General features: G+C 42.4%; 1 protein-coding gene across 1 annotated transcript in view; it reads right to left on the bottom strand.

Moving 5' to 3' along the window:
- The window catches only part of LOC118362681 (protein Daple-like), a 75,223-nt gene that overhangs the window by 32,639 nt on the left and 25,589 nt on the right, over positions 1-16,995 (bottom strand). The window contains exons 4-12 of the mRNA XM_052485221.1: positions 12,459-12,528; positions 8,557-8,615; positions 5,817-5,900; positions 5,178-5,318; positions 4,837-5,033; positions 4,548-4,629; positions 4,023-4,181; positions 1,693-1,839; positions 125-269 (exon numbers count right to left, since the gene is read on the bottom strand). Coding sequence (XP_052341181.1) covers positions 125-269; positions 1,693-1,839; positions 4,023-4,181; positions 4,548-4,629; positions 4,837-5,033; positions 5,178-5,318; positions 5,817-5,900; positions 8,557-8,615; positions 12,459-12,528 — 1,084 coding nt within the window. The remainder of the gene's footprint in view (positions 1-124; positions 270-1,692; positions 1,840-4,022; positions 4,182-4,547; positions 4,630-4,836; positions 5,034-5,177; positions 5,319-5,816; positions 5,901-8,556; positions 8,616-12,458; positions 12,529-16,995) is intronic.

Below are 16,995 nucleotides of genomic sequence, written 5' to 3'. Positions count from 1 at the left end.
GGAAAAAACCTACACATGTTTAGAGTGAGTGAGTGAGTGAGTGAGTGAGTGAGTGAGTGAGTGAGTGAGTGAGTGAGTGAGTGAGTGAGTGAGTGAGTGAAAAAGCATGTGTGTGCGCCTTTACTGTCGCTGTTGTCATTGTTCTTAGCAAGCTGCTCCAGCTCCCAGCCAAGGTGGGTAGACTCGTTCATGCTCTGTTTCTGAGAGATCTCCAGCAGCATGTTCTCCTCTATCAACTCCTCCAGGCGCTTCTTATCTGTGACCCGGTCCTGAGAGGGACAGCAGGGTGAGTCAGACACACACACCAACATATACACAGTTAACAGAGCATTCGGACCCCTTGATTTTTTCCCCACATTTTGTTACATTACAGCCTTATTCTAAAACGGATTCAATTAATTTGTTCCCCTCGTCAATCTACACACAATGCCCCATAATAACAAAGCTAAAAAAGATTTAGAAATGGTATCACATTTATTTGCTATGAGACTCAAAATGTAGCTCATGTGCATCCTGTTTCCATTGATCATCCTTGAGATGTTTTTCAACTTGATTATAGTCCACCTGTGGTAAATTCAATTGATTGGACATGATTTAGAAAGGCACACACTTGTCTATATAAGGTCCCACCGTTGACATTGTATGTAAGAGCAAAAACCAAGCAATGAGGTCAAAGGAATGTCTGTAGAGCTCAGAGGCAGGATAGTGTCGAGGCACAGATCTGGGGAAGGGTACCAAAAAATGTCTTGCAGCATTGAATGTCCCCAAGAACATATTGGCCTCATCATTCTTAAATGGAAGAAGTTTGGGAACCACCAAGACTATTCCTAGAGCTGGCCTTCCAGCCAAACGGAGCAATCGTGGGAGAAGGGCCTTGGTCAGGGAGGTGACCAACAACCATATGGTCACTCAGAGAGCTCCAGAGTTCCTCTGTGGAGATGGGAGAACCTTCCAGAAGGACAACCATCTCTGCAGCACTCCACCAATCAGGCCTTTATTGTAGAGTGGCCAGACGAAAGCTTATCCTCAATAAAATGCACATGACAGCCCGCTTGGAGTTTGACAAAAGGCACCTAAAGGACACTTCAGCCAATGAGAAACAAGATTCTCTGGTCTGATGAAACCAAGACTGATATCTTTGGCCTGAATGCCAAGTGTCATGTCTGGAAGAAACCTGATGCTTGATGAAAACCTGCTCCAGAGATCTCAAGACCTCAGACTGGGGCGAAGGTTCACCTTCCAACAGGGCAATGACCTTAAGCACACAGCCAAGACAATGCAGGAGAGGCTTGGGACAAGTCTCTGAATATCCTTGAGTGGCCCAGCCAGAGCCTGGACTTGAACTGGAGAGACCTGAAAACAGCTGTGCAACAACACTTCCCATCCAACCTGACAGAGCTTGAGAGGATCTGCAGAGAAAAATGGGAGAAACTCAAAATATATTTTCAGAAATTTCTAAAAACCTGTTTTTGCTTTGTCATTATTGGGCATTGTGTGTAGATTGATGAGGGAATTTTAAAAATAAAAATAGAAAAAGGCTAACATAAAATGTGGAAAAGGTTAAGGGGTCTGAATAATTTCCAGATGCACTGTATACACAAACACTGCATTGACATAACATACACTGACATATAGCACACACAGATGGACAGGCAAACAGACAGATGGACCAATCCCTACTGCATTTCTTACCATCTCCATGTCATGGAGTTTGGAGCGCAGCTGCAGGTTCTCCTTCTCCAACTCATGTAGTTTGTCACAGCGCCCCCTGGCAGCCCCCAGCTGCTCTTCCAGCATGGCTTTGGTATCAATCAGAGTCACGTTGTCCTCTCTCAGCTCCTGGAAATACACACAGAAGAAAAACAGACAAACTGTCAGATGGAAACAAAGTAGCGTTAACCCCATTTAGTCGACTGGTCGATTGTTTGGTCGATAGGCTGTTGGTTGACTAAGATTTTTTTAGTTTTTAGTTTAATATCTACATTTTTTTTTTAAATCCTTAATGGCACACGAGACACCCGTCTGATTCACGGCCATCTCAGTGGACTAATCCATTGAGGTCGCGGAGATGCCGCAGTCCAAGAAAAAGGGGTGTGTGGCTAAGATGCAAAAGGCACTTACAGCATCTCTCCAGAATGTGCTCTCTCTTGCAAATTCATGGTTTCATAACTTAATTGTGTCAATTGTTTGCGTCTATCAATTCCCCATTACTTATATCACCATGGACATGTTTGCAATGCTCACAACACCTGTGAGAAACAAGTTTTGGTTTATTTCATTCCATTTACGAGTTTTGCCAATTTATTAAATCGCCTCTTGTTTGGAGCCCTCCTGTCAACGTTGAGTAAGTACGCACACCTGATTACGCATAGAATTATTTTTTCTTCACCTAAAACAGCAAGTAAACAAAGTATTTTTATTATCCAATGAGAATGAGTTCCTCAAACTATTTGAAACATTTTCCAGCTCTCTCCCTTATCGATAACCACTCGGCATGAATGGGAAAGATGTAATGCTCAGATCCAGTGAAAACATAAAAACACCCAATTACTTCTTATTCCTTGCACAAATAGCCTACAGCTGTCTGTCCTGAGCTCACTTGCGCAGGAAACTGAGGGCCCAGAATATTTGATACAATGTTGGATGTTTGCTAGCGTGAGCGTCGGGCCGGACACAGTCGATAGTTGATACAAGTTCATTGCAGACAGGCCATGATAGTCAATGCGATTTATATACATTTTTAAAATCGGGATATTTTCTACCTGCTTTTAGATGTATAATTTAAATTTTGATATAATTCAGATTAAACACATGACAATGATTGAGACTATTATAAATTAAATGAAACCTTTACACGAAAATCATAACTGGCAAGCAGATCGGTAGAAATGGTAAGAGTAAATTGGTACTCCAAATCGAAAAGGTTGCCGACCGCTAACATACCCTATTACCAGTATCATTATTGAAGATTATTGATAAAAACATCCTAAAGATTGATTCTATACTTCGTTTGACATGTTTCTACGAACTGTAATATGACCGTCTGAACTTTCGCCTGGCCTTGCCCGCGCCTCGTGAGTTTGGATTGTGTACGCGAACAAAAAGGAGGTATTTGGACATAAATTATGGACTTTATCGAACAAAACAAACATTTATTGTGGAACTGGGATTCCTGGGAGTGCATTCTGATGAAGATCAAAGTGAATATTTATAATGCTATTTCTTATTTCTGTTGACAGCATGCTTAAAGCATCAGACAAGTTCAGTATATATAGTTTATTTTATTAAACACACAGGGTGTGTCTATATATGGAAAATACATGTTTACAATTTTTGACCAATTGATTGGTTGGAGATTTTAGGGACAGCCCTAAAACAGAGGGACATATACAGCGTGTTGAAGGGGATTGGCCTGAGACGCTGTGCAGGTTTTCTAATCATGATCACATAATGAGTAGTTATTTGGGAAACAAGGTGATTTGTAATTCTGTTCAGTCGGACTGCAATGTAGCAAATACATCCATAGATGTTTAAATCTCAGTAAGGAGACAGTGAAATATAAATGAGGCATAGATGGAGACAATAGGAAATAGTGATTCAAAGGCCTGCCACTAACAGCTGTGGAGCTCCTTTCCTGGACAAACTCAATTCTGCTGATCAGGAGGTGCCATTGTTCCCCTGTGACAGAGACAGCAGGGGTTCTAGTCAATGAAGTGGAACTGATTTGACCCAGAGACATGAAAGACGTGCTGCTAAGGATTATGGGTCTTAATATGCACAACCAATATTAATTTGTCTTGACAGATGAGATGGGCTATACATGCGGATGTGTGTTGATAATGAGAAAAATAAATGCTGTCCCTACCTCACTTTCAAACAAAGGTGCGTGAACAGTGGAGCAAACAAAGGTATTTTCCTTTTACATGTGTTGTCAATGTACAGTATTGTATTTTATTCTAGCTTTCATGAAATTGATGTTGGCGAGTTTAAATCAATTAAATTCAATGCTCAGTGTCTCTCACCTCGACTCGTGTCTTGTAGAAGTGGACGTCGTGTAGCCTCTCCTTGCAGCGTGACAGCTCTGTGTCCAGTCTGTCCACCTTGGCTGCCTTCTCCCTCAGAGCATCCACCTCATCCCTGTAGGCACGCACCGACCGTGCCTCCGCCAGCACCTGCATGTTCTGCACAGGGCATAAAAGCACACTATGGATCTGGTCTGGAGGTTATAATTGCAGTAATTGTATACTGCCTCTGTTTGGTTGTTACAAAGTAAAGGCACATGAATTATACAACAAACTAGATGGACTGGAGGTTACGGCAAAATAACAGATCTTTCCATTTCAGAATTTCCTAGTCTCATATGAATATCCAAAAATTGTAATGGCTTTGAGAATGTGACATCAGCTAAAATGTTCACTACTGTGAAACTTCTGAAGATGGAATTTCAAAACTTTTCTAACATGTCATTTGTGGTCAAGATTTGGAGGAAACTGAGAAACAGGGAGAGAAAAGGGGGGGGGGTTCTAAATCTAAGAGGAAATCCACACCTCTTGCTTGAGTTTCTGCATCTCCAGGTCCAGCCTCTCCACCTCATGTTTGGTATCCATCAGATGCTCAGTCTTCTCCTCCCTGGGAGAGGGACAGCACACATTAGGTTGGCAAATACATTTATTCAGACATATATACATTTTTGTAATCATGTTAAGTGTAGCTTATTTAGAGTCAATATATTTTCTGAGGGCTTGCAGTGTTTCTGAAGTTAACATCTTTGGGAATATTTGTCTAAAATGTACTAAAATGTTATCCCCGACTATCCTCTCCCCTATTCTGACTCACAGTTCCTGCCGTGAGCGTCTCAGTTTGGCTTTAGTGTCGGCCAGCTCCACAGCCAGGTGCTGCCGGTCCTCTTTGGACAGCAGTGAGACGGGTCCGTCCAGGCCCAACACATTCCTCTCAGGACAGGGGTAACCCATGTGATTGGAGGGCTGCTGGGACTGGAGGTAGTCCTTCTCCTGGGTCAGCTCCACGATCACCTGGAGGATGGTGGAGAATAATTCTGTCAGTCTATTGACCGTGTATAGAAAGGGCACAAATCATGTCTGAATGACAGTACATTTATTGTGGGTAATACAGTCGATTTGGACACGTTTCAGACTTGTTCCGTCTTAGATGCCAACCTCTGCACATTCATCTCGTTCATCTATGAGTTTGCGGAGGTGCAGCGCCATGTTACGGGACAGGGGGTTGAGCTCCTCAGGGGGCATGTCTGGCAGCTCCAGCCACTGCATGTCCAACACATTCTCCTGGTTATGGGTCACCTGAAGGGGTAGACAGACAATATAACAAATGTAAACAGGAATGCCATTAGTTCTACATTGAAACCCAATACATGTGTAGTAACAGTGCCCCCTCCCTTGTATTTCTGTGTCTGTGAAGCAAAAAAATAACAATATTGTCAAAAGAAATATATTACTGTAGGCCTGGGAATAAGACTTTAATGTGTCTATGTGAAGATGTAAAGTAGATGTGATAAAATATTCTCAATAATCAAATTGACAGGCACGCATGAACATGAAATGTCAAAGGAAATGCCATACTGTTAAAGTGTAGGCCTAGGAGTAAAACCTGAATATGTCTTTACATCATTAGATTTATTTGACAGGGACAGTGCACATCAATCAAGGTCTCTGTAAATGTGCCAGATTTAGCCAGATGCGTACCTGAAGATAACATGAGAAGAAAAATTCACTACAAAAAAAGGGCTGATGCACATGAACATGTGTGCCTGCTTTGACTTGAACACCTGCACTACTCACCTCTTGAATGTGGGAGACGATGGCTGCCTGCTTCTCGATGTCGAGCAGTTTGATTTTCTCAATGATCTCTTCTTTCCTCTCACACTGCAGAGGAAGTAACAATGGCAGGCATTTCTATTAGATACCTATAGGTCGCGACTATAAACTAAAATCAGGTTTTCACATTCTCTATTGAACACAAAGGAATGGGTGTTTGAATGGTCATAAATATGAATAAGCCATTTGAAAAGAATGTTCTAAATCGTATAGAAATACAGTTAATGTGGAGGACTTGAGGAAGCACAGACTTGAGTAATTACCATTCAAAGGGGAGAAAACAATTAAAAAGGTATAGATGATACATGAACTTTGAAAATGTATTACATCTATGCATGACGTTGACATTTTTTTCGGAAAAATAACTGAGGAAAAGTCAACAACTATTCAACACTTCATCTCTATCCTGCTTTTTCCCCAGGAACAAGAAAAACCAGGGCAGTGTAACAAAGAGAAAAAAAAAGAGGGGGAGAGGCCAGGTGATTGGAGGGAATGAAAACAATAGTGTACAGAACTGAAGGTAGAGAGATAGAGCCAAGGGAATGGAACAGTACAGCCTCTGGTATAGGTACAGGTGGGTGGGCCCTGCACTATTTAACCCTTTATCTCTATGAGCCTCTTACATGCTCTGGTATACTGGTGCTACATTGGACATGTTGACTTCAAAAGAGAAATTAATCTCAAAACTTTTGAGGGCCATTTTGAATTGATTTCTAAAATGCTGATAAGATAACAGGCCGTTGCTGTTGCACTAATGTTTAATGTTATCTGTTTCAGTTAATACAGGGATGCGTTCTAACATGTAAAGTTATGCCAATGCAGCTTTACTTCCTGGTGTGATCAGGTGCAAGGTGGGGCACCAGGTAGACGAGCAGTTAGAGCGCTGGGCCAACCGAAATGTAGCTGGTTCAAATACCTGAGTCAACAACGTGAAAATAAATATAGGCACTTAACCCTAATTTGCCTGATGGGGCACCATACTACTATGGCTGACCCTGTAAAACAGCACATTTCACATCCGGTATATGTGACAAAACGTATACATTTATACACATTCAGTACCAGTCAAAAGTTTGGACAGCAGCTCATTCCAGGGTTTCTTTATTTTGACTATTTTCTACATTGTAGAATAATAGTGAAGACATCAGAACTATGAAATAACACATGGAATCATGTAGTAACCAAAAAAAAGTGTTCAGAAAATCAAAATATATTTGAAATTCTTCAAAGTAGCCACCCGTTGCACACTCTCAACCAGCTTCATGGGGTAGTTATCTGGAATGCATTTCAATTAACAGGTGTGCAGTGTTAAAAGTTAAATTGTGGATTTGCTTTCTTAATGCGTTTGAGACAATCAGTTGTGTTGTGACAAGATAGGGGTAGTATACAGAAGATAGCTCTATTTGGTAAAAGGCCAAGTCCATATTATGGCAAGAACAGCTCAAAAAAGCAAAGAGAAACAATAGTCCATTATTACTTTAAGACATTAAGGGTCAGTCAATCTGGAACATTTCAAGAACTTTGACAGTTTCTTCAAGTGCATTTGCAAAAATCATCAAGCGCTATTATGAAACTGGCTCTCATGAGGACCACCACAGGAAAGAAAGACCCAGAGTTACCTCTGCTGCAGAGGATAAGTTCATTAGGAGTTACCAGCCTCAGAAATTTTAGCCCAAATAAATGCATCAGAGTTCAAGTAACAGACAATTCAACATCAACTGTTCAGATGAGACTGCGTGATTCAGGCCTTCATGGTCGAATTGCTGCAAAGAAAACACGAGCCAAGAAACACGAGCCAAGAAACACATTAGACCAGTGGAAATATGTCCTTTGGTCTGAAGCATGGAGGAAGTGGTGTGATGGTTCTTTGCTGTTGACACGGATTTATTTAGAATTCAAGGCACACTTAACCAGCATGGCTACCACAGCATTCTGCAGATATACGCCATCCCATCTGGTTTGCGCTTAGTGGGACTATAATTTATTTTCCAACAGAACAATGACCCAAAACACATCTCCAAGTTATGTAAGGGCAATTTGACCAAAAAGGAGAGTGAGGAGTGCTGCATCAGATGACCTGGCCACAAACCCCCGACCTCAACCCAAATGAGATGGTTTGGGATTAGTTAGACCGCAGAGTGAAGGAAAATCAGCCAACAAGTGCTCAGCATGTGAGAATTCCTTCAAGACCATTAGAAAAGCATTCCTCATGAAGCTGGTTGAGAGAATACCAAGAGTGTGCAAAGCTGTCATCGTGGCAAAGGGTGGCTACTTTGAAAAATCTCAAATATATTTTGATTTGTTTAACACTTTTTTTGGTTACAACAATGATTCCATATGTGTAGTTGTCTTCACTATTATTCTACAATGTAGAAAATAGTACAAATAAAGAAAAACCCTTGAATGAGTAGTTGTGTCCAAACTTTTGACTGGTACTGAACACACACAATATGTATAAAGTTTGCCAAAGCCGATAGTTTACAGTATAATAAAAGGATATGACTGACTGCTTCTATACCGACTCAGTCTTCAAATGAGAATCTAATTCTAAAGTAGGCCTAACTGATTGGCTCAATTAAAAGGGTTTGTTAATGTTTTGTAATTTTAACTTTATTCATTCAGATTATCATTGAGATCAAATCAATTTTGCAAGAAAGAAAATCTGTTTAAAATCTGTTTAATATGTTAGAAAAGGCTATGTTACCTGTACAGCACAGCCTAGGATCAACAGCAGCAGTCTCTTCACCTCCTCCATGCCCTTGCCTGTTGAAGATGAAGATATAACTGATTAAAACACCCTTTCCTTATAGCCAATTGATTTTGATCTCAGATTCGATTTTGGTTTACATCCCACAACTCTGCAGGTCAGTCACTATCTGACACACTCTGATCATTTTAAATCTAACCCTTTCCCTAACCTTAGTGGCACCCCAGTCTAATTTAACACTACGATGGAGCCAGAGGAGATGGCTGGCGTTTTACGATCCCCTCACCAAGTGCTATTGTGTGTTTTTTCACGTTATTTGTAACTTATTTTGTACAATATCGTATGACCGAAAATAGCTTCTAGATAACAAGACAGCGATTACTCACCCCGTACTGGAGGAATACTTTTTCTTTAGCGAGTCGGGCGGAAAGGATTTACTTCAGATGCCCGACAAGTAATTTGCAGGAGAAAGAGACATCGAAGGCGAAGGTCTGGGTGCCTTGTAAGGATCCGACGGCAAGTGGGTAATCTCACTTTACCATAGGTCCCATTTTTATTACATTTTTTTACCTTCGCTGTAGACCACACTATTTACAAAGAGCATTTTCATCTATATTCTTCGTAGCTGTCTATTTACTACCACAAACCGATGCTGGCACTAAGACAGCATTCAATTAGCGGTATAAGGCCATAAGCAAGAAAACTCTCACCCAGGAGGCGGCGCTCCTAGTGGCCAGTGACTAACGCCGGGAAACTTAAATCAGTTTCACCGAATTTCTACCAGCACTTTACATGTGCAACCAGAGGAAGAATTGATTTATTTTTTATAAAAATAAACTCGACCACCTTTACTCCACAGACTCATGCAAAGCTCTCCCTCGCCCTCCATTTGGCAAATCTGACCACAATTATATCCTCCCGATTCCTGCTTACAAGCAAAAACTAAAGCAAGAAGCACCAGCGACTCGGTCAATAAGAAAGTGGTCAGATGAAGCAGATGCTAAGCTACAGAACTGTTTTGCTAGCACAGACTGGAAAATGTTCAGGGATTCTTCTGATGGCATTGAGAAGTACACCACACCAGTCACTGGCAAAGATGATGTCACCGTACGTACAAACCCCAACCAGATGGATTACCAGGACGTGTGCTCCGAGCATGCGCTGACCAACTGGCAAATGTCTTCACTGACATTTTCAACCTGTCGGAGTCTGTAATACCAACATGTTTCTTGTGCGACCAAGGAGGCCTACAAACCTGACTCAGTTACACCAGCACTTCCGGGGGAATGGGCCAAAATTCACCCAACCTCTTGTGGGAAGCTTGTGGAAGGCTACCCAAAACATTTGACTCAAGTTAAACAATTTAAAGGCAATCCTACCAAATACTAAGAGTGTATGTAAACTTCTGACCCACTGGGAATGTGATGGAAGAAATAACAGCTGAAATACATCACTCCACTATTATTCTGACATTTCACATTCTTAAAATAAAGTAGTGATCGTATCTGACCTAAGACAGGAATTTTTTACAAGGATTAAATGTCAGCATTTTGTAAAACTGAGTTTAAATATATTTGGATAAGGTGTATGTAAACTTCCGACTTCAACTGTATTTTTCCTTACACCGTAGGTGTATATACTTTGACGTGAAGCGGTCAAACTTGCACTGTCTTCAATATTTAATCCTACAAAATGTCCATTAACTCAGAGTGCCTCGATGCCATATTGTTTCTGGGCTAAAAGTACATTTGGCCACCTCTGTGCTCACATAGTTTCGTTTGAAGTCTGTTGTTTACGAGAAACGGCCATGTCCATTTGGTGAGGAAATGTCCATTTGCCATATACAGCCAGCTGGTGGAATTTTCCAGAAGGGCAGAATTATTTTTTATGACAATTTGATATTGCTGAAACCAATTGTCCAGGAAACGCATTTTTCTTTTTTACTTCCCGGAACACCGGGCCCAGGGGGACGACCTGAGGACTTTGGCCTATTTTAATAACACTTGCAGACGTCCAGTAAGGGACCGTCCATTTGCAATATGAAGGTCCCCAATCATAAGGGAAATGACAAGCGTCATCCCAATAAATGTCAACCTGCCAGGCAGGCAGCAAATCCCAAATGAGAGTTGTGGACCTCTCCCATCCCCCCCAGTTCTTACACCAGTGGGCTGGAAGATCTCTCCCATCACTGATGGTTAGGAGCCATCAGTTAGTGGGTCAATCATTAAAATCTGCCACAGCTCAGGATTAGGTTTGGGTGTTTTTGTGGATCTAGCAAGCCCTTCCTTTTTAAAAGACTCATATGATTGTAAAAAAAACGATTTACCATGTTGTTTTGTGCAGGGTTTGTCTGGGATCAGCTGTGTGTGTGTGTGTGTGTGTGTCCTTGGGCCTGGAAGGGACTTCAAAAAAGCTTGATCAACACTCTGGGGAAAGGGCAACACTGTTGCCATGGAGACCCTGTCTGCAACCCAGCTCTGCCCTTATTCCATTGAGACCAACTAAAAAGACAAAGGAGGTACACAGGGCAGGCAGTGGTGTAACCCTGAGAGAAGCTTTTCACTGTTTCTAATCTACACTTAACATAGCTTTTCCGTGACTTCCTAACTTCCTGAGGCCATTCCATAAGATAGTCCACATCAATCCACACAATAATATTAACACATACCCCATTAAGCAATATTGAGATTCAGTTCACATACAGAGGCTGGCTTACAGCTAAAGCCTCCCTACAACTCCATCCACTCAATGTTAGATCACTATTGTCCTTGATTGCTAAACACGTTTTCATACGGAACCAATCAAGAGGCCTAGATCTAGATAACTTTGCTCCCGGCAGGAAGAGAAGAAAAAAAAAAAAACAAGCCACATGGGTCCTGATAAGTTATTTGTGTGTCTGACAGACAGTTGCAGGAACCAACATGCAAAACAAGCGTGCGAGCGGCATGGTAGTGGCCCAGCCCATGAAAGGCCTCGCCACCGGGAGGAGAAGGAACAACAATGTCTGGCGGTGAAGCTGAACACTTCAAACATGACGTCATTATCCTGAAGATACTCTACTCTCACGCCAGCCGTTACAAAAGCCATAGAAATAACTGGTCTGGTGCTCCTTTTATTCAGTCATGCATACAGTAGCGCACTGCAAGTACATGCATGAACTACATTCAGTATGTGTGTGAACTACATACAGTATGTGTGAACTTGCTTTATGGAGTCATCTAGCTAGGTAGAGTTTCAAAAAAGTCACAAGGGACAGAGACGGCATGAACCACACTAGCTAGATTTAAACTCTCATGACAGTAGTGTACACAATATACGGTTCTGGGTTCAGAGATTAAAATTAGATGAGGAAACAAAAACAACTCTTCCTTCTCATAAAAGATTAGTTGGTCCCATCAAGGCTCAATATACCATAGTAGCCTTAGGTGAACTATCCCCAGCTATACCTGTATCTTGCAGACAGCAGGCCTCTGACCTTTCCACACCACTATATAAGGTCTGACTGTCTCCATAGCCACATCAGGTCTATCCTGGCGAGGTTGTCGACACCAGACCGGAGAGCCCACACACTCAGCACTCTCCATAGCCTGATTATCCTCCTACAGATAGAAGGGCTCCAGCAGACTTTTCCTGCCTTTCCCACTTCCTGACTGACCCCAGTAAAAGGCCACAACATGTGCATCCTTTCCACCCCAACACGCCCTCATACAGTACAGTATCTGGACCGAGATTTACAAGGGAATACTTAAGGCATTTGTAAGCACTTATTGTGAGTGTGAACAAGAGATGGGGACCCCTACCTTAAATATTGCACTAGCCAGTTGGCCAACTGGATTTAGAGGCATAGCTACCTGAGGATTGTTGTGAGTTTGTGAACAAGAGAATGAGCACCACAGTACCTGAGAGGGGGTCCTTCGCGATGGTCAGCACATTAGGCAGGGTCATCAGGATGAGCTGCTGGAGACAGTCCTGAAAACACAGAGGAGAACATACCGGATTAAGTAAGAGCAGGACCAGAGGAAGGAAAACATTGCAGCAGAAGTCCTGTATTGACTTGTAACGCAGTGCAGGGGTTAACTAGGCTAACTAATAAAGCCACAGACTCCAGCTAGAACAGAACAGGAAGCTTCCACCAGCATGAATTTGAAGGGTGAAGTCGCTAACAGAGCTTGAACAGCAAGGTGGGAAAGGGAAACGTATTAAACACAGACAGGAAATATTGATGGAAAGAAGGACCATTTTCAGTTTGTAGAGAACACGTTTGGGGAGGAGGGGAGTTCATATGGTAACCAATGCAGTGCCTAGCTGTAACAATCTCCTAGTGAGAAAGAATATGGGCAGGGTTGTAATAACATACAAAAAAAATATTTACAAATTATTATTTTTTTAAATCACAGAAGGGTACATGTTTGGAATCAGGAAGGAACACAATCGCATACATACATGTGCTTGCATATACGTACTGTTTGTTCTCTCGTTTGTCACAGTCACATGGGTAACAAATGAAATGCTCAATGTCGGTCTGTGTGAGAATGGACCAGAAGAACAATGGACACCTTGGTAACAAGCTATAACACCTCACACAGACACAGTAAACCAGACCCAACACGTCCAAATGACCTTAGCTCCTCGTTCAAACACACACCTACATAGAAAACATTTACACCCGCACAACTTGACACTGGTAGGTCACCTGTAATGGTTATAGCCGTAAACCCCAGGCACGTGCTTCAAACAACTCATTGTAGTAAAGTGAACAACTTGACTCTTGTTGGAGAATTTAACTGAAGTCTGCTTGAATTAAAAACAGTCTTCAGGTAATACTGCAGGATATGTAAAAATGGAAAACTGAAAGATTAGGGTCAGGTTAGCCTCAATGTGAGAGAGAGAGAGCGAGAGAAAAAGAGTGAGAGCGATAGCAAGAGAGCATTGGCACCGAAGTTACTATGACATCTTTACTCCTTTTCCTTCCCATAGAGGTTTCACTGGACTCTGGAGGAATTAGATCAGACCGGCCTGGGGGAGAATCAAAGGGCCAGCCGCCACTACAAGGGAGGGGCCTTCTGTATAGAGGGGCTGGATGGTGGTGGTGTGGGGTAATGACCACTTTCACTCTCCCTCCATTACATTGCAGCAGACCCTTGGCAGAGGCCCCAGCCTAGCTACAGCTCTATTGTCAGGTAAAAACCGTTGGGCATTCTATTTGTTAACCAAGTCATCCTGAGAAACCTCGAACACCAAAAAACACCCCCCACTTCTCGGTTTCAAATGCACTGAACTAGAAAGTCAGAGCACAAGATCGGTTAAGAAACAGCAGAACAGAGCAGAGTCTCACTGCCTGCTGGGCTCCTCATCTTACACTAGCAGCAGCTCAGTGAAAATGTCACCAGGTGTTGCTTGTCCTTAGTTCCCTTGGTAGTCCATAAATTCCATGGCGCAAATACATAAACATAGATACATAACATAGATCCAGACTTGAAACAATTGTTCTATTCCTTGATTAGCCAGATTTTTACATTATTATGCTCGGCATTGCTTTGAGTTGCTGTGGTAGTTTGTTCCACTCAACCTTGCCAGTATATAAAAAAAGGTGATCTTACCAGATACTCTACATATAGCCAGACTAGCTGTTTAAAATGCTCGACTTTCGATGAGTACAAGGGAGGGAGTTAAGTACAGTTTCCACCAGCTTGTTTTGGCTGGTCTGTAGCTTGTTTTTTAGCCGTTTAGGGATGCTGGTGAACCATGATGTTCAGTATCACTTTGATTATGCGTGCACTAGCGCACCTGCCAGTCTTTAGGCTGTCACCATCAAGATATTTTGAGGTCCGAGATAGAAATGCAATTTTGTGGTTTATCTTTATTAAAACCTTCACGACCATAGTGTCACCAGTCAAGTACCCATTCAATTCACACCCAAGGTAGCTGACCGAGGCTTTTTTGTGTAACCACTGAGGATCTTTTCCACTGAGGCTTTGTTCTTATGGGATACCAGTAGAGCAGAGTCATCTGCATACAAAATCAAATACGAGAGCAGGCTGATCTCATATCGTTAACGTGTGTATCTTCATGCTCCTTGACCTTAGTCCTGCATTCGACACCAATTCAAGCCCAACATTCTTTGAGGGATTGGAAACCACATTTGATTTACGCAGACAAGTTCAGATCTGATCTGTCAGAAATATATCAGTTAGTCTCTGTGGATGATTCGGTGTTCCTCAAGGTTCCCTTCTAAGACCACTACTGTTCTCCATTTTACCGCTTGGTAATGTCATTCGGAAACACAATGTCAACATTCACTGCTATGCAGATGACACACAAGCAGTGCATTTCGATCAAACATGGTGAAGCCCCAAAATTGCCTACCCTGTGTTCCAGACATAAGGAAGTGGATGACAGCAAATGTTTAAAAGTAAAACTCAAAACAAAACAGTGACGCTAGTTCTAGGTGCCGAGAAACAAAGATCTGCTGTCAGACCTGACAATGAATCTCAATGGTTGTACAGTCATCTCTAATAAAAATGAAGGACTTGGGCATTACTCTGGACCCTGATCTCCCTTTTGACAAACAACAAATATTTCATCTTTAACATTTCAAAAATCTAACTTTTTTTTTTTAAAGCTAATCCATAGTTTTGTGACATCAAGATTAGATAACTGGCTACCCAGACAAGGCACTGAAACTTCAGCTAGTGCTCAATATGGCTGCTAGAATCTTGACTAGAACCCCAAAATGTTATCACATTACTTCAGCGCTAGCCTCTACACTGGCTTCCTGTTAACAAGGCTAGGGCTGATTAAGGTTTTACTGCTAAAGTATAAATTATGGACTTGCTCCTACCCATCTCACCAACTTGCCGATCCACGTGAGAGACGCAGACTCAAGTCTATACTCAGCCTCGTCTCAGGGTAGTAAGTTAGTGGTCTGTTGATATCCCTTTAGTGGTGTGGAGAAAGTGATTTGGCAAAGTGGTTGGGTTTTTATCTTGCCTGGTTGGCCCTGTCCGGGGCTAACATTGGACAGGGCCACAGTGTTCCCCGATCTCCCGTCTCCAGTATCTATGCTGCAATAGTCTATATGCCGGGGGGGGCTAGAATCAGTCTGTCATATCTGGTGCAATTCTCATGTCTTGTCTGTCCTGTGTAATCTTAGGCACTCTCCCCCCTCCCGGAGGATCTGAGCCCTAGGACCATGCCTCAGAACAACATGGCCTGATGACTCCTGGCTGTTCCTGTCCCCAGTCCATCAGGTTGTGCTGCTGATCCAGTGTCTGAGGTTTTGCCTGCAGCTATGGAACCCTGAACTGTTCACCGATCGTGCTACCTTCTTGTGCTGCTGATCCAGTTTCTGGTGTTTTGCCTGCGGCTATGGAACACTAACCTGTTCACAGGTCGTGCCATCTTGTCCAAGAACTGCTGTTCTGACCCCCTCACTTGCACTCTCTCTCACGCCTCCCCTAACAAAGTATGTGAAGTGGGAGTGGGACTTTCTAAACCCGGACCAAGACAAAGAATATTAGTCTTGCTCTATTCATAAATTACTTTTTCCAGCACACTCAAAATAGACACATCTATAGTTGCCCTTGTTGGCGTTTCTGCCCTTCTTGTGGATAGGGATCACTCTAGCATGTTTCGTAACTGTGGGAACTCTACCTTGCTCAATAAAGATGTCGATTAAATAACACTTCACTACCTCTGTTATTAACAGATGCTTGGGTTTGGGGGAAACATTAGTAAATAAGCATGGTGCATCTGGACTGGAGCCTCTTATGGCCATAAAAACAAGACTGTCTGACTAGAGGGCCCCATATGGCTGTTATTCTGTTACACCTCATCAATATTCAAACACAGGCTTACGTTCTATCCGTCACACACCCTCAGGCCTTTTTAGAAAACCTCTTAATTGAATGGCTACTTAAAATAGATCAATTTAGGGAAGCAACACCATTAAACAATGTCCCATTACAAGATTAGTATAATATGGCTAGCACTGGGGCTTTGAAGAGGTGTTACAGTGTGTTACAGGCTCAAGCCATCATGTTTCAGCAGGCAGGTGATCATCGAGAGGAACCTGAGGGAGAACGGCAGCTCAGACCGGCTGCCTACCGGTTTACCCTCTGGAGGATGGGCCAGTGAGAACACTAACAGTAGCTGCAGGTGTTGGCTATGATGCATAGCTAAATAGAGTTCCCTAGCTATCTCGGTCTACGACCCAAATGGCACCATATTCCCTTTATAGTGCACTACTTTTGACGAGGCTCTGGTCAAATGTAGCACACTATAAAGAGAATAGGGTCATTTAGAAAGCATATTCTCTTTGCCTGGTCAACTCCTGCTGTCAGCTAGTCCAAATCATCTCAATCAGCATAAGAGAAACCAAACCAGTGTAAATTAAACATGACAACAGCCAGGCAGATGGTGCCTTCAAGGCTCTAA

The sequence above is a fragment of the Oncorhynchus keta genome, chromosome 29, assembly GCF_023373465.1.
Source record: "Oncorhynchus keta strain PuntledgeMale-10-30-2019 chromosome 29, Oket_V2, whole genome shotgun sequence".
Taxonomy (NCBI): Eukaryota; Metazoa; Chordata; class Actinopteri; order Salmoniformes; family Salmonidae; genus Oncorhynchus; species Oncorhynchus keta.
Note: the sequence above shows the minus strand (reverse complement) of the source record. Positions and strands in the feature narration are given on the sequence as shown.